General features: G+C 38.9%; 3 protein-coding genes across 3 annotated transcripts; all 3 read left to right on the top strand.

Moving 5' to 3' along the window:
- The first annotated feature begins 5,638 nt into the window (after nucleotides 1–5,638).
- On the top strand, nucleotides 5,639–7,848 carry LOC111655802 (leucine-rich repeat neuronal protein 4). The gene is made up of 2 exons (XM_023407320.2): nucleotides 5,639–5,936; nucleotides 6,669–7,848. Exon 2 carries the CDS (start codon nucleotides 6,671–6,673, stop codon nucleotides 7,460–7,462), a length of 792 nt encoding a protein of 263 aa, XP_023263088.1. The 5' UTR covers nucleotides 5,639–5,936; nucleotides 6,669–6,670; the 3' UTR covers nucleotides 7,463–7,848.
- Nucleotides 7,849–8,489: 641 nt separating this feature from the next.
- On the top strand, nucleotides 8,490–12,134 carry tstd1 (thiosulfate sulfurtransferase like domain containing 1). Its single transcript, XM_023407326.2, has 4 exons — nucleotides 8,490–8,591; nucleotides 10,632–10,760; nucleotides 11,072–11,234; nucleotides 11,402–12,134. The coding sequence occupies exons 1-4, from the start codon at nucleotides 8,579–8,581 to the stop codon at nucleotides 11,454–11,456; spliced, it is 360 nt and encodes a 119-aa protein (XP_023263094.1). The 5' UTR covers nucleotides 8,490–8,578; the 3' UTR covers nucleotides 11,457–12,134.
- A 1,405-nt stretch (nucleotides 12,135–13,539) lies between these two features.
- top6bl (TOP6B like initiator of meiotic double strand breaks) lies at nucleotides 13,540–21,002 on the top strand. Its single transcript, XM_087174254.1, has 13 exons — nucleotides 13,540–13,661; nucleotides 14,578–14,631; nucleotides 14,705–14,826; nucleotides 14,964–15,047; nucleotides 15,127–15,182; nucleotides 15,620–15,691; nucleotides 15,899–16,103; nucleotides 16,847–17,006; nucleotides 18,926–19,075; nucleotides 19,218–19,339; nucleotides 19,758–19,868; nucleotides 20,076–20,174; nucleotides 20,286–21,002. Exons 1-13 carry the CDS (start codon nucleotides 13,553–13,555, stop codon nucleotides 20,331–20,333), a joined length of 1,392 nt encoding a protein of 463 aa, XP_087030380.1. The 5' UTR covers nucleotides 13,540–13,552; the 3' UTR covers nucleotides 20,334–21,002.
- Nucleotides 21,003–21,202: the final 200 nt, after the last annotated feature.

Below are 21,202 nucleotides of genomic sequence, written 5' to 3' on the forward strand. Positions count from 1 at the left end.
CTGCCTATTAACCAGTCCATTACATTCAATAAATAACCTCAAATAGGCAAGAACCCATGTTTTCCCAGAGATCTACAATGGATTTTTAAAAATTCATCTGGCCACAGGAAAGAAAGTAACAGTAACAAGCGTTTACCACTAAGAGGAGCTACAGCCCTGTGTAAGGTATTGTTCAGGATTGCGAGCACAAGCGCAAGGTTGGAGGTCACCCAGTAGCTACATTCACTATAGTTAATCCTACAAAAGCTTTCCTAATATGTTCAAGGTTCAATTTATTCATGAATAAAATCATGAAAATCTCACCACCCCCATCCATATCAATCAGTGCTGACAAAACTATAAATAAACAATAGATAACATAACTATACTGAACAATAATTATATTCTATATTAATTTTTTAACTGTCAGTTAAAGAACCACTTCAAACCCCAGCATGAAAAACTAGAATTGGTACAATTAGTAAGTACAGAAGACCTCTGGGCAGGTGGCCTAACCCTTCTGTTTAATATAGTTTAAAAAGGCCTTGACCTAGCTGATTTCTGCTGCTTATAATTCAAGAGTTGTTTTGTGACTTTTTGCTGTCGGTGATCAGTCAGTGCCCCTGTTCTCTTATAATGGTGCCTAGGGTGTAGGCCAGCTGTTATTTCATTGTCATTATTTCAGTGATGTGTCCAACATTGACACCATTGAAACTCAAATGACTGAACTAAGGGGACCAATTTAAACTCATTCAATGTACATCTTCATATAAAGGAAAGTAGATTTATTGTGACTGAGTGATATTAACAACCAAAAACATGCTGGAGTATATACTGTAAATGCTGATTATGATCTAGTGTAGTCCTGCAGTCACACTGGAAGGTAAGCAACACTTATAGTATGGCATTTACATTTTCCAGTCACACCTTAGGGTTGTGTAATCTATGTGCGATGTGACACATTTTGTTGCTCATCATAAAACATTTGAGACATCTCAACATGTGATGTCTGTGTTTGTTGCCATAGTATCGCTATTTGATCCAGTCAAAAGAAATCCACTCTGTATTATTTTGTTAAATTAATCGTATACGTGAAAGAGCATTTAGCAACCCTTCCAAAAAAAAAGGTTAATATTACCATTTCCCATTTCACCTGGGTGGAATTCAACTAGATTCAACTGAATTCCACTTGTATGTTTATTTTCTGACAACCAGCCTACTCTTCCAACATTACATTATGATACTGCTCTGAAGTGGTGGAATGTGACACCTCATCATGAGATGGAGCTGCTTCATCATCACATGCCTATTTCCAATTAGCCCCTTGAGGAACAGCCTACATAAGATTGCATGGCCCATTCTGGCTCCGGGGGCAAAAATAGCAGTTCACACAACTTCACAGAGTCTGGTTACAAGACTACCAAAGGATTCCTTTTGAATGAAATGGGGGACAAAAGTGGGACACAGCCAATGGTAGTGCTTCCTGTTTAAATTGGAATACTTTAAATCCTCAGAGAGGTGTGGGTAGCAGAGGGAATAAGCATCTGAGAGAGGCCCACACATGTCTGAGTCTGAGAAATGAAGGCTGACTTAGTTGGTGAACATGAAAGTAGAGGACTAAACAGATGGAGGGGAATTCCTGCCTTATATGACTCTAATTTTATTGAGCAAACAAAAGTATCAGGTTTCAGTGAGAATTTGCAATGCTCTGGTGAAATTGTGTCGCCGTCTACAATCAAAAGGTTGATGGTGGTGAGATGTGCAGATTCCTTTTTCAGTAGCATGCTCAAACATGCTGCGATGGTGGGAGCGGGAATGCGCACTGGCAGCATAGTCATTATCTCGAGTAGTATGACTCACACCTCATTCAGCTTCCTTTATTCCTCTGGGGCCTAGGAATCACATTTTTTTGGAAAACTTCAGCACACAGGGCCTCTCATTGACAGGAGAAAATAATACAGAATGAACACTTTCTCCACAGTGATGTCGCCCACTTTTAAGTAAACTATTTAAAAGTTCAAATGTGAGCACTGTGGCATCATCAGTTAATGACGGCATGTTTGAAACTGAAGGCAAGCCTGTGAACTGAATCAGCGAACTGTATGTGCCTGCCTCCTTTGCTGTGCTTGGTTTCATGTGAGACGTGAGTTTAGACATTCATCCTGGAATGACCCAACTAGAGTGTTACTGAACAAACCGCTGCCCATTAGTCACTAACTGCCTCTACTATTGTCTATTACACACAAATTGTATGTATCACATAAGCTCTACCTTTTGTCCTTTTGTTTTTCTTTGTGCTACGTGATAAGGACATGGATCCTCAGAGCTAAAGTACCAGAGCGGAGGAACTATAAAGTCAATCTGAAAAAGAGGCTAGAGATAAGCTGAGCATTTCACACATTTGTCTGTTCGCCTCAGCCTTGTCCTCTTCCCTTATTTGAACAAGCGAGGAGTTCTTTTATACTCTGGTGAAATCCTCCTACACACAAGTATGTGCACTTCAAGTGGACATACATACAATTAAATACTTTTATATTATATTATTAATATGAAACTTTGCTCATTCAGAAAAGCAAGGTCAGATGTTTCAGCACTCAAGCATTATTACTGTCACAAATCCAAGAGTATAATAATATTGTACACTTACAGTTGGAGGTTAAAACGCCTCGTGGGAGAAACGGCCACATAAAGCTGTGTGATGAAATACCAAATAACTGCTACTGTGCTGGAAATGTTTGAAAAAAAAAGTTGTACTCAGAGTACCTGGAGACGGATTGTCTCGTTCAAGGAATGAATGAAGGTATGAATCTCATAAATCTGTGATAAGTCACAGCAACCTGTACCACCCAGTTGCAGATGGGTTGCTGAAACTTATCAGCTCCTGATGTTGTGGACAGGGGGAAAGACAGGGTGGAAGAGATGGTTGTCTCATGCAGCCAAAACAACCCAAAGCTTAAAGCTGAAAAAACAGTAGGGATGAGGGTAGACGTCATGAAAAAATCCCCTCTCTGTCACCCATTTATAGCCTTGGCTACAGAATATACACATTTCTGAATCTTCCGCTGGAATGTGTTACATTATAAATACATGGTTTTAATATATACATACTATTATCAGGCTTTTTATTGCCCACCAACCCAAAGTAAACAAGTCTGCAGTCATGCCAGTGGCTCTATGAGGCTATACACAACAGTGCTTTGAGCTAAATGCTAACATGCTCACAGTGACAATGTTAATCTGCTGATGTTTAGCAGGTATAATGTTCACTACATTCTCCATCTTATTTATCATATTTTGCGGGTGTCATAAACCAAAGTTTTGGACAAGTTGAAGTTTTGACTTGATATCATGGATGAATGTCTGTGTCAAATTTTCCAGTAGTTGTTGAGATATTATTCTAGAGGGAAAAAAAATCAGTGGATCACCAAAATGATTATTCAGTCATTCTTTTAGCATTGTGCTATTGTCTTCCAGCCTGGTCCCTCAGCACAAAGGAACTCACTGAACCAATAGCAAGACTAACAGAGCTTATAAAATCCATGTCACTCTTCCCCCTTGGCCGCACAACTGTACTGCATTTTCCCATTCTGATGCCTTAACTTGTCAGAACTACACAAATAACAGTCATTAGATTTTACTTTCTCTGGGCAACACTTACTGCTCCACTTCACACAACACAAGACAGCAGTGCATGTAGGTAAATTTCACATGCATATATCCCTGTGCTGGATTATAAAAACAATTATGTCCGGTTTTAACTCTTGTGTTGATTTTGTTGATTGTTTTCAGTTTTAATTGTAACATGATGGCCACCTCATGGTGGCACTATAAGAAAAGTCAGTGACTTGCTTTATCCTCTGGGGACCATGAATGTCTGTGCCAAATTCTGTGGTCTGGATACTTTGGTCTGTAAAGAGGTCCAAAGGGGTGGATTGACCAACCAACAGTGACACATAGTCCCACGACGAACAATTAAAAAAATTCCTGGGAAATGTAATGATCAGGGGCCAACTTGCTCTAACATCTGTGCTCCCTTCAGTTTCATGTAGACATATGATCAGTTAAATAGACCAATCTGCCGCGAGAGGAGTAATTGTACTACTCCACTTTAGTTCATCTTCTCGATGTCTGGCTCAAAGCAGCCCACCCAGCGTAGTAGATCACGGCTCTGTGTGTCATGTAGCCCCGAGGAAAAGATCGTTTGGATGTAACATGCCCTCCATGTGTATGACATGACATGAGTCAAGAACTTCAGCGTCGTGACTGATGTTTCTCACCCAAGGCACCACCTTTTTCTGAGCATTGCCACATGGTAAATGTCAGAGAACTTCAGCTTCTCCCTCAGAGGCAGTGAGCAACAAATTTAACAAAGAAGTTGTTGCAAAGAGCTTGTCTCTTCTTCTCAAATATCTCCCTGATGTTCCCTTTAAGCAGGCACATATGTTACAGATTTAGGCATGGGAGGGAATCTAAATTGTGACACGTTTACCAGAAAGCAAAATTCAGCTTTAGAGCTGTCATTTTATTTCAGCATGTTTGCAAAGTTGTAAATAGGCAAACAATGTGTTTTGAGATGCATATTACATGTGTAAAGCTGCATAGGCTACCCCTCAGCTATCCACTAAAATTAAGTGGGTCTAGAACTCAGTTTTTGTGTGTGACACTTTTTCTCATTTTGGATTCAGTCACGTTCAGTCTTAATCTGTACATCTGTACAAACCATGCATGTACTGGACACACAATCTATAAATCTGCACACTGCATTTTCTCCCAATTACTGTAAGTACATAAAATCCAAATAAAACAGTACATAAATCTGCTCTGTATTTCCTGCTGTACTGTTTAAATGGCGATACATTTAAGTCTCCCTTCAGTGTTTATTCTTCTCTCAATAATTTATTGTTTCTTTCCACTCAGCCCTTATCTTGTGAACATATTATTACATTATTTGCCTTTATATGAAGTTGATTTATATATGCAAGTGCAACTTCTCACAACCTCACTTTGCTTTATGTTGCTGGTTTTTCTCATGTACATGTACTCAACAATAAACAGATTCTATGTCAGCTCAACTGAAATTTAAAGAATGGCATTTATTCTAAGAAAAAAAAGAAAAAGTCCCTGGGATTTTGTTTCTCTAATCCTTTGGGTTCTGTAACTGGAAAACAAGGAGGCTCCAGCCCTGGTACTTTGACTCTCATCTGTTCAACGCAGGCACTTGGAATAAGAAAGAACTCGCCCACTTTGCCAGCTTCACCCCATAAAAGGACGAGAAAAAAGAAAGCTTTTATCGTCCCCCTCCAGCTCTTCACAATGGTGGCTGCAAGAGGTGGAGGGGGTCTATGATAAACACACATGCATGCATTCTTCATCCCCCACTCTCAAAGGGACACATAAACACACACTGAAGTGACCTTGTGACCCTGTTCATTTCGCAAGAACACCTGCAGAGTATGCGGGGTGTTTATCTCTTAAAAAAGTTATCCAAAACAGACAGCTATACCTAGAGATTACACACACACATACTGCAACAAGCACAAGCCTGCCTCCTGCTGCTGCTCAGCAAATTAATATGCCGAGAAGCACACAGGCATGGGGTGACACAAACACACACACACACACACACACACACACACACACACACACAAAGTTTCTTGACACAATATTCGCAAGAATTCCGCAAAAAGAGAACTATAAAGGCGCAGCGATGGCTGGTTGGAAACCCTGTTGAGACAGAGGAGGAGGCGAGAAGGGAAAAAAGACAGAGTATGAAAGAGTGAAGAGGGGAGGGAGAGGCACTGAGCGGAGAAAATGAGGGGGTGTTGAGGAGGAGGAGGAGAGAGACTGAGGGAAACAACTTAAGACAGTGAAATCTGAAGAGTAAGTAAGCACACGGTGTGAGCAGAGAGACTGGGAACACGAGAAAAAGACTTGAAATATCCATCAACATCCAACAGGTACAGTAAAACATTTTGAGCACTTTTCTTTGCTTTACTTTAGTTTCCATTCACTTTATCTCTACGGTAATATGTGTGTTGTGTGTGCTGACCAGACTGAAACCACAGGAGTGGTTACATGTTTATTCTTAGAGAATCAGTTATCCGTTTCAGCATTTCAAGGCATGAGAAAAAATATTCTCACTGATTCGAGTTATTTTAAAATCAACCAGAGAGTAAACTGAAATCTTTCTACTTTTCTGATTCAGCCCTGGGTTCCCACAGAACTCAACGGGCTTGCTGCCAGGAGAAAATGATGGACGTGCTGATTGGGTCACCCACAATAGTTGTATTTTTTTCTTCCAGCACTCAGCATTTATTTATCTGAAGCTGTTTATGGATGGAAACCAAAACATTGAAAATGTTTTATTATAAGCAAAGACATTTCCTAGCCGTAAACTATGGGGAAATAGCATCCTAGGGATTTCAATCTGGCGAAATAGCTTTCTTCTATTTTGACTCTCAACATTTTTGTTTGTTTTTCTCCTCTTTGACATATCCAAATAACAAAAGGGGGGAAATCTTGAAACTTCATATACTCTATCTCTTATCTTTCGGACCACTTCAGATACTTCTTGCCTTATACGTATTTGTTTGGACCTTCTGTTAACAGTGTTAATGATTTGTTTATCGCTGTATTAGTTTTTAAATGACCAATATTTTTGTAAGTAATAGTTATTTGTTACTCCGTAGAGATGGCGTCACCGGGCAAGAACCTGGCTGCACTTCTTCTTTTTCTGAATGCATCATCACTCCTCCACTACAACCTCCTCATTCATGCTGCCTCTACTTCCCGTCCTGTCACTCTTCCACGAATCCTAATTATGACTGACTTGGGCTCAGATGATGACTATAAAGATGACTATTTTGACAACCACAGCTCTCCTCCTGAAGTGCTGTCCTCTGTGAATATTCCCCAGCTCCACCAGGAACCCAAACTCTGCCAGCACAACCCCTGCCTGGAGAATCAGGAGCCCTGCGCCAAGCTTTTAAAGCAGACTGGGTGCCTCTGTCCTGGTATCAGTGGGGCTGATGAGCCTCCTCATTCACCACGCATTCAAGCACTGCTGCCAATCACTAAAGGGGATAACAGGGGGATGGTAGAGGTGCAGTGGTGTGCTCCATCCTCTGTGGTGACTGGGTACAGAGTGGTGTTTGAGGGAAGCCACGGTAATGCCTTGGAGTTTGGAGGTGCTCGGCGGCGAGGTTTGGTGGGATCTTTGGAAAGTGGGACCAAGGTGTGTGTGGATGCGGTGAACAGTGTAGGACACAGCACCCGCTCAGAGTCCGCGTGTAAGCGGTATGACCCTCCTGAATCTTCTGATCATAACCTGTTTGCCTGGGTCATAGGTGGAGGAGTCGCCCTCCTGCTGATCATCATCATAACATCTGTGATCCTATGGAAACATAAAGTATGTCAAAAGGGAAAGGAAGACTCCACTGATGGACTAGGGAACCCTTCTTACAGTACAGAGGGAACTCTGTAATACAGACTAGTGCAACATGGATGATCCAACCCAGTTACAGGCCCCTTGAGATGGAGGGGGGCACAGCGGTGTGATCACGAACGAAAGTCAAACAATTCTGGGATGGTCTTGTGATTCATTAGAGAATCAAAGTTGTTTACATTCCTGTTTCAGGAATCGATATGTGATCAGATTGGGAGAGTGCAGCAGTGTTCATGGAAAACCACTAACAAATAGTTAATTGTGTTATATTTGGGTTAAAACTACAGGTTTATTTGCTGGCAAATTAACCTCGGTAGGTTTATTGTAGTGAATTAAATTGTAAATAATGTTTTGAGAATAGTTACTGACTGAAAGTTTTGTAATAAACTAACATTTATTTTAATAAAAAAAAAACTGTGTATAGACTCTTGTGGTTGAATTTTTTGTTTTCATTCAAAAGGTTTTGAATAGGCCTAGATTTTATAACATACAGATGGGTGACAAAGGAAAGGAAAAACCATGATAATGTAAGCTGAGTTGTTGGGCCACAGTGAGAACCACAACAGCTTAAATGAGCCTTGGCATCAGATGGTATGCTGTTTACTCTGGACTGTGTTCTCTGAAACAGAAGACACTGAGACAGCCCAGACAACCAACTGCCAATTAACTTGGAGAGCTGGACCTGTTTTAAAGGCAAAGTGTAGAAAAAACCAAATATGGATTTGATTTAGTTTTTCTCTGTTTACTTCACTTTGTATGACGTTAAGTGATAATTAAAAACAATTGACGGCATTAGTTTTGGAGGCATGTGCCATTTTTTTATAGGGAGTAGTTTTACTTCTAATACTTTCAAGTGCTACTGTTATACTTTTGCTCACGATTTTGTATGCAAGACTTCTTGAACGTTTTGCTATTGTTACTTTTAGTTAAGCGACGCACCTAAATATAACTTCCACAACTGTTTATTTAACACCAAGTTCTTAACTTTTATTTTGAAAGTCTTGAAACAATACCGCAAGAAGTTAATCTAATTGGCTAACATCTGGAGTCATTCAAGCTAAGTCCCGCCTTTCCCCGGTGTCTAAGCCAATGATTTGCCGTCAAACAATATGAGGAAGAAGGTACCGTTCATGTCCACAGCTTTACAGACGCAGGATGGCGAGCATAGGTGAGTCCTTCTTTCACCTGACTCACTGAGATACCCATAATTTAACTAAAACTAGTTTATCTGAATTGGCTGAACAACTTTAAAGATCCGTAATTTTGGTTTAGAAACCTGCGTTGAGTTAAGTAGTTATCTAACACTTGTTCAGTTAATGAATAAACAATCGTATCTTAAGTGGCATTAATGGTATTTTCATTGTCAGATCGTGTTAACAATTGTGGGTCTTTTGCAACTATCTAGGCAGCGATTTGATAAATAATGAGAGAGGAAACAATATCAGGTTGTAAGAACATGACTGATTCAGAATGACTCAGCAGCCATTAAAGTCTTGTGGGAATGCAGTCTGGTTACCCAAGCAACAATAAACCATTTCCAGTATTTGACCCTTAAATGAAGCTGATAAATCTGATAAGCATACCAAAGGCAATTAGGGCATCAAAGGCAATTGTAGGGCATTGTAGCTTTACTCCTAATATTTTGACACACACACACACACACACACACAGGTACACTGATAAGAAAAAGCACTAGCGCCAATATGAGGGAGCCGTCTTCAGGGGATGAATGCAACCTGATAGTGGAGATGATGATGATTTTTTTTTTCTTATCGTGATCACCATCTTGTATCGTGTCCTGGTTCCAGACCTCTTCAGTTATCACCTATGTCTATGATTTTTATCAGTGATTCAAATACAGTCAAATATGAGTGAATGATGAAAGTGAAACCAAATGGGCATTCAGTCTGATTTGCTCTCCAGATAGTGATTGAGATACCTGGAGGTATATGCAAAAGTTTGGGCACCCCCAGGCTAACTCCATATTTTGTTGATTTTTGAGAAAAGAAGTAAATTCAACCCCAGGAGCAAATAGATTAGAAAAAATTTGCCTTTCTACAAATGTTAATCAAGTGTCACTTTTTATTTCATGAACTTAAAAAAAGAATGATCACTTAATTGTGGCATGCATCAAAAGTTTGTTCAAATTATTAAGTACTTAGTATTTTTGACAACTTTGCATGGGGATGGAAAGATTATTCTTTGGAGTTGTGTGGCAGCCAGTGCCACAGGAAACATTGCACCGACAGAGTGAAGAATGGATTCCACTAAATAGCAGCAATTTCTGGATGCAAATGTCCTGCGGTCGGTCAGGAAACTGACACTGCAAAGAGGCTGATTTTAAAAACAGGACAATGATCCAAAGCAGACATTAAAATCCACTGTGAACTACTGTGAACGGCCCTCACGGTCCTCTGACCTGAACGTCACTGAAAATCTGTGGGTAGATTGCAAACATGCTGCGTGTGCAGAACAGTGTAAAAACATCTTTGAGTGTGAAGTGATCTGCAGGAAGAGAGGGGGAAAATTCCTGATTCAAGAATAGAAAGACTCTCAGCTGCTACAAAAAGTGTTGACAAGCTGTGCTATCCGTCAAAGGGGGAGTTAATAAATACTGACATAGTGGGGTGCTCAAACTTTTCCACATGCCACAATTACTGTTTAATTTTTTTCCTGTTTTTTAAGTTAAGTTAAAATGAAAAGTAAAGCCCCATAAGCATTCAAAGAAAAGCAAATACATGCAACTGTAATTCAAACTCTCTGCACCTCAGTGTGTATCTCATTTTATTCATTATTATTGCTGTGCCACTAAAAACACAGTCAGTAATAATAATCATAATAATAATAATCATAATAAACACATTTTATTTATGTAGCACTTTTCTTAACTGTTAGCACAGTAGCCCTTTGTGACTGAAAATGGATTTAACTGGAAATACTGCATTTTATAATAACATTGACAAACAAAGGGTATTAAATGTGTATCAGTCACATCATGGGTGAGACCCAGTGCCCTTACTGTTGGGTACATTCTTAATTATCGTATTAAAAAAAGTTTTTACTACTAACTTTTTTTTTTTTTTTAAAGTGCGTAGTAAAATCTTGAGTCAGGCTTATTTAAAGTGAATTCTGCAATCTTATAGAAGTTTTCAAGAATGACCTCTCAGACTTTACAAAGCCTTTGATGTCCTTCGTCTGTCATTGCCAGTTACCAAGGAGATCTCTTATGAGGAACTGAAAGCGCTTCTGGGGAAGAGCCAGAATCTCCTCCTGGTTGATGTACGCAGTAAAGAGGAAGTGGATAAAGGACATATTCCAGGATCTATTCACATCCCAGGTGAGCGTCTTTTTAAATTCATTAAATCTCCAAGGTTAAAAGGCATACAGTGTTAACCATTGTCTCATCCTGAGCATGAAATTTCCCTTTTTTTCCCCCATTGTTTCCACTCCCATACAAACCCAGCCCAAAGTTATTCCGCATGTGTTGTTGTGTATACTTAATATGCCAAAGTGTGCTGTGTTGAAAAAGCATCAGTCTACTGTAGTCTGGTTCTGTATATTTGTTAATGCTGATAGATGTTAATGCTATATGTCCATCATCTGTTCAATCTCAAAATGCTTCTTCCTTTCCTCCCATTATTCATTCAGTTGATAAAGTAGAAGATGCTTTTGCAAAGGGGCCTGAAGAATTCAAGGCTGCGTACGGAGTAACGAAGCCAGCGTTGGACGCCCCAGAGCTGGTGTTTCACTGCCAGATGGGAAGGCGAGGGGGAGTGGCCACAGGCAAGGCCCATGAGCTTGGATACGCAAAGTAAATAAATTATTGTTTACTATTCATAATACCCACACACACACACACACAGCCCATCTTGCTTTTAAACAGGCAGTGTTTTACATTAATAGCCCTAACTATTATGTAATAAGTAATTATGTAATGATGACAACTCTTCTATTGTGTTCCTCTGTCTTGTGTTTCAGTGCATGCAATTATACTGGAGGATACAAGGAGTGGTCTGAGAAAGAGGGGAAGTGATTTGTGTGGAAGGAAAGCCTCGTGTACAGATGGGTGACAAAACAATGGATAAATCCAGTAAGGTGTTGCTCCACCTTGAGCCTCCAAAACAGCTTCATTGCTTCCTTGTCATATATTCTCCAACTCTACTGGAGGGATGAACAACATTCGACCAAATGATATTCTCTCATGTGGTGGTTTGGTGGTCTCTCATATGTTTTCCGCTGGGTTGAAATATGGAGACTGTGAAGACCATTAGTGACGGGGTGGACAAAGTTTCGTTGAAGCATCAAAGCTTTCAGTCCAACTGTGTTCAAAGTGTTCACTAGGGACACATAGAAATACTACTGTCTCCACAAGCTCCTCCGTAATATGAGCTGTGAACATTTCAAATCCAAATATTTACATACTGGAAACAAAGCTAACATATAACTCATTTTTATACACCTTAAACTTTTCAGTGAGCCCTCGTTCCCTGTATGGAGGCATCTGCATTTGTTATGATTGCACTCATTTATTCAGGTTTTTCCTTTAATTTCTCATCAATCTGTATATTTATACAAAATGGCAATTGTGAAACCTCGACACACAAACTAGAGAAACATTTCGGTGTCTTATTTTTTTTATCTTTTGATACTGTTTTGTTTTCATAGAGTGCACCATGTATGAATGAATATAAATAAAATTATGTTATTTACATGTATTTGTGTGGATCATTTATGAGAGCTCAACATCTAGACATGCAAAACTAGGAAAAGCACTCCCTGCAAGGTAAAACAGCAATTGCATCGTACAATCTTGAAGCCCTTTACATTTACTGAGTTTGGCTGTTTGCTTTTTTTTTTTTTTTTTTTTTTTTTGCAGACTCATGACTTCAGTATTTACAAAACCCTACTTTATTACAATTATCAAGTCATGGTCATTTCCTCCTAATTTATAGACTACCGATTTAAACTTCTTACCCAGCGCTGCAATGTAACTAAGTATATTTACTCAAGTATTGTACTTAAGTGCAGTTTTGAGGTACTTGTAGTTTACGTCAGTATTTTCTTGTCATACGACTTTATACTTGTACTCCTACATTTCAGAGGGAAATATAGTACTTTTTGACAGCACTGTATTTATATGGCAGCTTAAGTTACTTTACAAATGAAGATTTTTGCATACAAAACATATTAAGAGCTTATAAAATATGATACTTTGTTATAAATGAAACTTGTAGTGGAGCTGAAATTATTAGTTTACTGACAGAAAATGAATTGCCAACTATTTTGATAAGGGTTAGGTAATTTTACAGGTAAAAAAACTTTGTGGTATAGTTCCAGATTTGTAAAATGTGAGGATTAACTGTTTATTCCTTTTAATAATTTTACTATTGTTGACAAAAGCATTTCCCGCTACTTCCTGAATTGTTACAAACCAAACAAACAATTAACTGATCATATATAAATAATTTAAAAACTAGCTCCAACTCAATTACCACAGTAAAATGCTGCTTAGGCTACACATGAATGAATAATAATGATAAAACCCTCACAGGGACCATTTTGTGGATTGAGTAGGCTACAGTACTTTTACTTTTAATTTATTAAGTACGTTCTCCTGATTTTTTTTACATACTTTTACTTAATGTAACACTTTAACACTTTCAATGCAAAGTACTTGTAATCGAGTATTTTTTACAATGTGGTATTGGTATTTTTACTATTTACCAAAGGTATTTACTTCCTTTGTAGGAATATTTACAGCGACTTCAAAGGTGTAGTAACTTTACTAGCTGTGATATTGGGTGCAGAGGGACTTCAAGTGTCGATAACTCTGCTTTAGCAAAGTAAACCAGTGGGAAACTGCATCTGAAATTCATTATCGAGTGCTGTTGTGTCAGTACACAAAAATGCTCAGAGAAATACAGCAGGTAATTGTTTAAATTAGCTGTTCCAGTTAGAAACACATGTAAGAATGTTGTTTAGTGTCGCCAGCCCCAGTTTGTAAATGTTTAGAAAGTACAGACTGGTCCTCTCCGGTTGAAGCTAACTAGCATAACATATGTAGCGTTAGCTTGCTAAGCTATATGTTTGTGTTTTATGTAATTACCTCTGCAGGTGTTGAGGCTGGTCATGCTAATGGGAAAGCAAAGGCAGCAGCATGGTTTTAAGAGGGCAGGAGGGCTTTTGGTTCTTCTGTGGACTGAAACCAGAACTTCTGTTCAAAGTTTATACTGCACCGGTAAGTTTTAACTCTTCTCACAATGTGAACTGCTCCATCAGGTTAAACTAGCAGGAGGATGACATGAAGTGTCCCTTGTTGTGTGGTAGAAATATCTGTTAAATGTACACGAACAAAGGAACAGGGTAGAAGCTATGCATTTGATCACTCTTATTTTAAATATATGTAAAACAAAACAAAGAAATCTTAGTAAACACCTCCAAACACTGAAACATTGAGTTGCAAGCACTTTAACACTACTACCAGTATGAGTACTCATTTGACAAAAAGTGACTAATTTTGGCAGCTTTATGCTTTGTGTTGTGCTTGAAGACCTGAAAGTCAAATGGATGAAGTTATGACACATTAAACTGTGGTCTGCCTCGTTTGTGGTGAATGAAAGTACTGTTGTGCTTACTATTTATGCTTGGTTTGACACACAAATCTCTGATCATTATTAGATGTTACAAGGTCATATTTATTTACATTAGCCTTGGATATACACTATTACCCACAGTATCAATATGAAAGATTAAGTTTTGTTTTGGACCAAATATTTTTTGTTGGGGGGGGGGGATGTTTGGCTGAGGGGTCTCTGTTTGCCTACCACTGGTGCAGAGAATTGAGTCAGAGGAAATTTTCAACATCCTTAGACATGAATTATAAAATAACATGGGTATTAAGTAACCATAAATAAAAATAACACTTGAGCTAAAAATGTGCCAGACATGGTGAAAACACATGGATATCAGATGTTTAACTCCAGAGAGATTTGACCAAACAGTGCAAGTCATCCAGTCCATATGTAGTGGCACTGATTCAAGCCTGTACTGAAGAAAAAGAGCTGTCAGGACGAGGTGCAACAACAAAGAATATAAGTCTGGCGTACAGTAACAAACTGCCAGGTGTTGTAACAGCAGTCCCCTTTGTTGTGCAGTTGCAGCTGCTGGTCCCTGGTGCACAGGGATTAAAATGAAAGCACTCCAACCTGGTATGTACACACATACAACATATGCACTCATCTTCAGCTTCTGTATCCCATATGACTCTTTTTGCCGCATAAGTCCTCACAGATTTGAAGGAGAGCATGTTTCCCTGTGCATGGCTGTGTCCTGAGCCCGACCCTGAGGAGCTGTGTTCCTTTACTGATCTGTACGGTTCCCTCAGATTACTCCTCTCCTTTCAGGTACAGATAATAGTGACCCTTTACTAATGTTAAATCTTGAAGTGAAATTTTTTCATGTATTTCCTTTTCAAATGTCATTAATGATTGATGATCACAGTGAGGCTGTGAGTGACACGTTATCTCATTGCACTATACAGATGAAAGATGCAAGACTTTTCAGTCCAGAGTGTCAAGCTCATATAGAGGCATTCCTACGCATATTCAGTTTGGCTAATGCAGGGGTATGAAAGGATCTGTTTCCTTATTTACAGTTATATGATAAGGTAGTTAGCAAAAACATAACTTTTTTATTTTTCACAGATTAAAATCCACCTCAAATTCAAATTCAACCAGGAGACCCTCCAACAAGAATTCAGGTTTGACAGCAACAACAAAGGCAAAAGTTAAAACTTTCTTTCGGGTAATTGTAGGGAGCCTACCTTACGTTAAATAAGACCACAATAAAGCAGGTTACTACAAAAACTGTGTCTTTTATATGACATTTATTTTAAAATGTGACCTATGCAGTCACGGTGCATTACACAGTATTTAGATAGTTTGTTTAATAAAGTAATTTATTGAAGTAAAATTTAGCCTCACACACAAGGATTGCATTTCAGAAGGAAAGATTTTAATAGTGGCTTGCAACATTTTTGGCTTTTGGAGTTACAATATAATAACAGCCACAAAGATAAAAGCTCACCACTTCAGTTAATTTCCCATGGGTGGAAGGAAGTTCATAATTTTAAATGATCAATGGGAATGTCAGCCTCAGTTTTCATGAAGTACTAACATTGTGTTCCTATTCATGCAGAGTGAAAATCAAAAGTAAAGTTGCACAGGCAGATGACCCATCACTGATCTTGGATGTCACTTGTAATACACAGTCAGTAATTCAAATTTTTAATATTATTTAATGTGTGGTTGTTTGTTTGGATCAATGTTGCCTTACTTTTAGGAGGGAAATTACAGATGTGTAATGAATACAAGTTTTATCCTCATATATCAATGCTGCAACAATATAAATACTTCTGTACATACTGTATACCTGCTTTTAACTGCAAAAAGTGATTCTCTCTCCTCGGGTTCAAAGGCCTCCAGAGTGTGTGAAGAAAGGATGCTGGTGTCAGGGAGGACACCCTGTCCTTGGAGGCAGGTTACCACTCAGTATCCCACCACAAGCCATGGAACAGGGCCTGTACGGGGAACTCAGCATTCAGCCTGTAACACTTCTCAGGCCCTGTGTGCTGCAATACCCCAATCTGGCAACCCAGCTAACTCACATACAAATATCCTTTGCTGATCATTGTCATTTTGGTGGTGATTGTCAGGAACAGAATCTCTAGGCAGAGTTGTAGACAGTGTTCAATACAGCTTTTTGCAGATTACGTGGTTCAGCTTGCCTCTTAAGACTGTGACCTCCAGTCCGCACTGGGACCATTTGCAGCTGAGTGTGCAAGCAGGGATGAGGGCCAGCCCCTCGAAATCTGGGGCCATGGTACTCTGCCTGAAAAACAGGCTTGCTCCCTTAGGATTTGGAGTCAGTCACTGCCCCAAGTGAAGGAGTTAAAGTATTTTGAAATCTTTTTTATGAGTGAGGGTAAGGGCCGGATTGTGCAGAAAGAACCAGTTAGTCAGACGTGTCGTGTGACCACGTCGTAAATCAAGTGTGTTTATAGTTGTTCTGCACATCCAAACACAAAGGCATAGTGAAAAGCCAGACAGAGACATTGTGGAAATGCAGTACTGTTTAAGTAAGTGCACATTTTCAGACAAAACTATACTGGCAGCTTTAGATGTAGTGTAAAATCAACATGCAGATTGGTGCTATAACCTAGCAGTAATGTGGACATTGTTCTGGACTGTGGTGGTGAAGAGGCAGCTTGAAGGCGACGCTCTTGATTTGCTGGCCAGATGATGTTCCAGCCCTCACTTTTGGTCAAAGTTGTGGGTAGCAACCACTGCTGCTTTGTGTTGACTCCGTGGAGGTGGTCCAGGCATCTGATTTGGATTAGTCGTCCTTGACTTCACATGCCTCTAGGTGCTGGTTTACAGCCCCAGTAATGTTCCTGTTACAGGGCCCTCCACCTTCCTCCAGAACCTCCCCGCTCATCTGGGCTGTCAAGAACTGACCCTGCATGGCCTTCGCTGCTCCTCCTTCAAAGGTAGACAACAACCACTGATGGGAACAACACATACTGGTAAGGGCCAGTTTTATTGGACAGGTTATAGATTGAACCTGGAGTAGGTTCCGAAGTCCGGGACAGTTAATCCTGCCCTTCAAAAGTAACGTAACACTTGAAATTTGGATTAGATACTTCTTGATTACAAGGTTTGAAATGAGGCCTGAGAGTAATTTAAACCACCTGTGCTCATTTGTGAGAGACTGTGCACAAAACCATGGCCTGCAGCTGCTTATAAAAACTTAATGAATCACAAAAGGCCCATAATTTGAATCAGAAGAATAAAACAAGACCAAACAGTGGAAGTAGGAAAAAAGAACAAACAATGAAGACGATAACAAAAACCTGTGACAGCATTTGAAGAGAATGGACTGCAAGCATTCACAGCAGTGAAATGATTGCCACTGCATTTTACAAAGCTGTTTCCTGTGAAATATGCTCATATGCAAGTAATTTGCATAAGTGGTTTATGTCGATTGCAAACATTTGGTTCAGATGCAAAGAGTAGTGTTGCATACGTCCACGTCACAAAGAATTCTCACAGCAGAAAGTTGTTGTGCAGAATCTGGGGTGGAGAAGGGGTTTACCATGTGTTTGGCTTTGACACAGGATGCTCTGGTTCCCATCCTGTTTTATACTAGACATCAGCGTTTAAATTTGTCCTATGTAACTTTGACCCTGATCTTTCCCAGACCTTAACTAAGTGGGTTTCAGCTAAATGATAATGTCATAAACAGAAAGTTTGACTTGATTATGGTGCTAGATGAAAAGTTAAGGGCTATTACATTTCATCCTGAGGGAAACATGAATGTGTGTACCATATTATGTGGCAATCCATCCAATAGCTGTCATTAAAAAACAAAAATCATTATAAGGACAAGCATGGTTATGGAACAATTCATCCTCTGGAGAAGATGAACGTAGAAAATGTCTCAGAAATTTGTACCATAGTTGTAGAGATATTTCAGTCTGCAAAGAGGCCCACAGTGGTGGACCAGCCAACCAACAGGCCAACGCCACTACCAAGGCTAGAAATGTAAAATGTTATTTGCTGATGCAAACTGGTTGCATTTATTACATGTACATCTCCTTTCAATAAATACCTTGTAGGTGTTTAATCTTAACTAAAATAGTCCAAATAATCTGTATGTTTCCAGGCAATAGTCAGCATATCTGAATTAAAACCATCCTAATCACAGGTTTAATTTAAGCCCTGGAGTAACACAAGATCTTCTTTCAGGCAAACAGTACAGTTAAATCAACAATAGGTTAAAGTTAGTTAAGTTAAAAAGTCTGACTGCTCTAAATTATGTTTCAGAGAGTGAATTTGGGTAAATCTGATGTAATGTAAGGAGACACTTTAATCTGGAAACTAAATTTAATCATTGCTAAATGATCGCTGTCTGGCACAGACAATAGGATATAATATAGTGTAGTACAGTTATGTGTAAGTTGTATCATGAAAAAGCTAAAAACTGGCTGATTTCTCAGAGACTGCTGTTGCATTATTTTATTTTTTCCCTTGTAGATTACACAGTGAATCAGAGCCACAAGCAAAACCACAGGTCTACAGTGATTGCAAGTAGCTTATTCATCCACAATACATGATAAGTAAAGTTTAAAAAAAAAAAGAAAAGGTCCCATAGTACAGTCTACCCCAGTCTCTCAAAGAGAAGATACTCTCCCACAAACATGTATGTTGGTAAAGTTTCATTTAATTTGGTATGAAAATATTAAAACCAAACATGACAACATTACCTGCGCAACCAAAACCACAACCCAAAGGTGTGTCTTCCATTTGCTGTAATTGTACTAGTGTGCCTTCAACCAGTGTTGACTTGCAATGTTTTTACTGTTTCTTCACTAATAATCAAGCTCTCCTTCCATTCCCTCCTCATTATCTGTTTTGCAAAATAATATTTTAACTTCCTCTGCAGATCTTGCACTCAGTGGTGGCACCGTGTATAAAATAGAGCAAGAAAACTCAGAGGAAGAATCAAGTCTTCCCACAATGCAGCAGAGTCTCCTGCTTTTTCTCTTCCTGCAGCACAGTGACCCCTTCACCTCCCAGGTCTCTGATGTTATGGGTGAGAGACAATTGCATCATGTAGACTCACAAAATAATGGGTTGCAGGTGGCCTGTCTTAATTTTTTCTTCTACAGCTGAACACAAGAATAAAATACTGTTTCAGCTACAGTGGTAACAGGGATATCTATTTCCTCTTACAGATACAGAGGCACTGATCGAGCACCACCTGGAGGATATTCTGAGCAACAACAGACAGGCAGTCACAACAACCCTGCAGACTGAGCTGAAAAACACTCTGAAAGCCCAAAATCATAGAAAAATGGCAAGTCTGAGAAACACATATACACTAACTGTCCTACTAGTTTTATAAAATGGTGTGTGGAACAATTATTTGTCTAATCGATCAACAGAAAATAAGTCAGCAACAGTTTTGACCATCAATTTATTGATGAAGTTGTTTATCAGGATAAAATGCCAAACATTTCCTGGCGCCACCCTCTCAAATCTCAGAATTTGCTGCTTTTGTTTTTGTTGTTAATTATTATAAATGGAATATCCTTGGGGTTTGGACTGATGGTGGGTCAAAACAAGCAATAATAAGATGTCACCTTGGGTTCTGGGAGATTGAAATGGTTATTTTTCATTACATTTTGACATTGTTATTATCAAATAAATTATGAAATTAATAATTTACTAGAGCCCTGATAGTGTGTGTTTGGGTATTGTGTGTGACATGAAAGGACCAAGAGAAGCTGCGTTCAGCTGTCGACGTGATTCGCAGTTCATCCATCAGTATCGTGAGCAGCAGCAGCAACATGGACTTCAGAAATGCCTGTCTGAACAGCATGAAGGTGTGAAAAAAGTTTTAAAATGCTCATGCAGATATTTATATAAACAATAAAATAGTTATTCACTTTCACATCTCGTCATTAGTAAAAGACACCAAGCAAAGATATTAGCAGCTACACTGCAAATACATCTGTTACATACAAAGATAAACACGCATCCATGTTGATCCTGTCTGTCAGATATCTGTACATAATGTATGTGTTTATCAGGTACATGACACTCATGAACTGTCGGCCTCCCTCTCTGAATCTTTGAGGAGGGTGACATCATGGAAATTCACCCCTAGGGGCAGGTGCTACTCAGTTCAGGTGAGTGGAATGTTTGTTTTTTGACACCTACCAGTTTCTATAGCAGCACTTCATTACTGTCAGACCTCTGATTTTGTACCATAATCTAACACCACATCATTGCTTCCACAGATGGAAGAACATCCTGAGAGTGATGGGGCTACTAGAACAGAAATCTGAGACTGTCTGTGTTTTTCTAGAATGAGTTTTGTTCCATTTGAAACCTGTGGAAGGAGTTAACACTAGGATGATTATTTTGCAGTTTAAAGTGTGGCAGTAGTGCATGTTGTAAATATGCCGGTAATGGCTGAAATAGCTATTTATTTAACCTTTAATTTTAAAAAATACACTGTTGTTATTATAGTTTGTGTGTTATACCAGATGTGATTGATTTTTACACAGTTCTAAGATATAAAATATTCTAAAAGATCTATATAACACATACATATAAGGTCTGCAGCTAACAGTTATTTTCATTATTATTATTTCATATTATTGATCTGATTAATCTCTTTTCTCAATCAAAATACTGTGATACTTGCCCGTGAAAATATCCTGAACCAGGTGACATCATTATATGTCATATTTTGTTTGATCAACACTCCAAAACGTATTCAATATACTATAATGTGAAAAAGAAAAGAAAAAAGGCTAATTCTCACATTTGAGAAATTGAAAGGATTACATTTTTGGTATTTTTATTTGAAAAATGAAATGATTAATCATTTGTCAGAAAAGTTTTTGTTTTTTCTTCCGTCAACTACTCGTTCAGTTGACTCATTTCTGATCTGAAACACTCCTTTGTTGATGTTTTTTTATGTAGCCCGAAATAAACAATATGGTACAGTAGCATGGGCATCTATAGTGTTTATATTCCTACTGACGCTGTAAGGTTACATTATATACCTCCGCAGTTAATGCTATTGTTTGTAGTTGAACAGGGAAAACCAAATTAAACATGAAAGTATTCGTACAGCCCCGGCTAACAGGGTGGACATTCTCACAGTGACCAATAGGTGGCAACAGAGACTTATTTTTTCGGCACTGTT

This window comes from Seriola lalandi, unplaced genomic scaffold, assembly GCF_002814215.2.
Source record: "Seriola lalandi dorsalis isolate HSWRI2012SDOR001 ecotype SW California unplaced genomic scaffold, Sedor1 jcf7180002054333, whole genome shotgun sequence".
NCBI lineage: Eukaryota > Metazoa > Chordata > Actinopteri > Carangiformes > Carangidae > Seriola > Seriola lalandi.

What these genes read in the sequence shown, in the direction of transcription:
- LOC111655802 (XM_023407320.2), top strand. Translation starts at nt 6,671, where the DNA reads ATGGCGTCACCGGGCAAGAACCTGGCTGCACTTCTTCTTTTTCTGAAT.
- tstd1 (XM_023407326.2), top strand. An exon ending in AGGATCTATTCACATCCCAG is followed by an intron (nt 10,761 to 11,071) that starts GTGAGCGTCTTT and finishes TTATTCATTCAG; the next exon opens with TTGATAAAGTAGAAGATGCT. An exon ending in CATGAGCTTGGATACGCAAA is followed by an intron (nt 11,235 to 11,401) that starts GTAAATAAATTA and finishes CTTGTGTTTCAG; the next exon opens with TGCATGCAATTATACTGGAG.
- top6bl (XM_087174254.1), top strand. Translation starts at nt 13,553, where the DNA reads ATGCTAATGGGAAAGCAAAGGCAGCAGCATGGTTTTAAGAGGGCAGGA. An exon ending in GATGGGAACAACACATACTG is followed by an intron (nt 17,007 to 18,925) that starts GTAAGGGCCAGT and finishes CTTCCTCTGCAG; the next exon opens with ATCTTGCACTCAGTGGTGGC. An exon ending in CCTGTCTGAACAGCATGAAG is followed by an intron (nt 19,869 to 20,075) that starts GTGTGAAAAAAG and finishes TGTGTTTATCAG; the next exon opens with GTACATGACACTCATGAACT.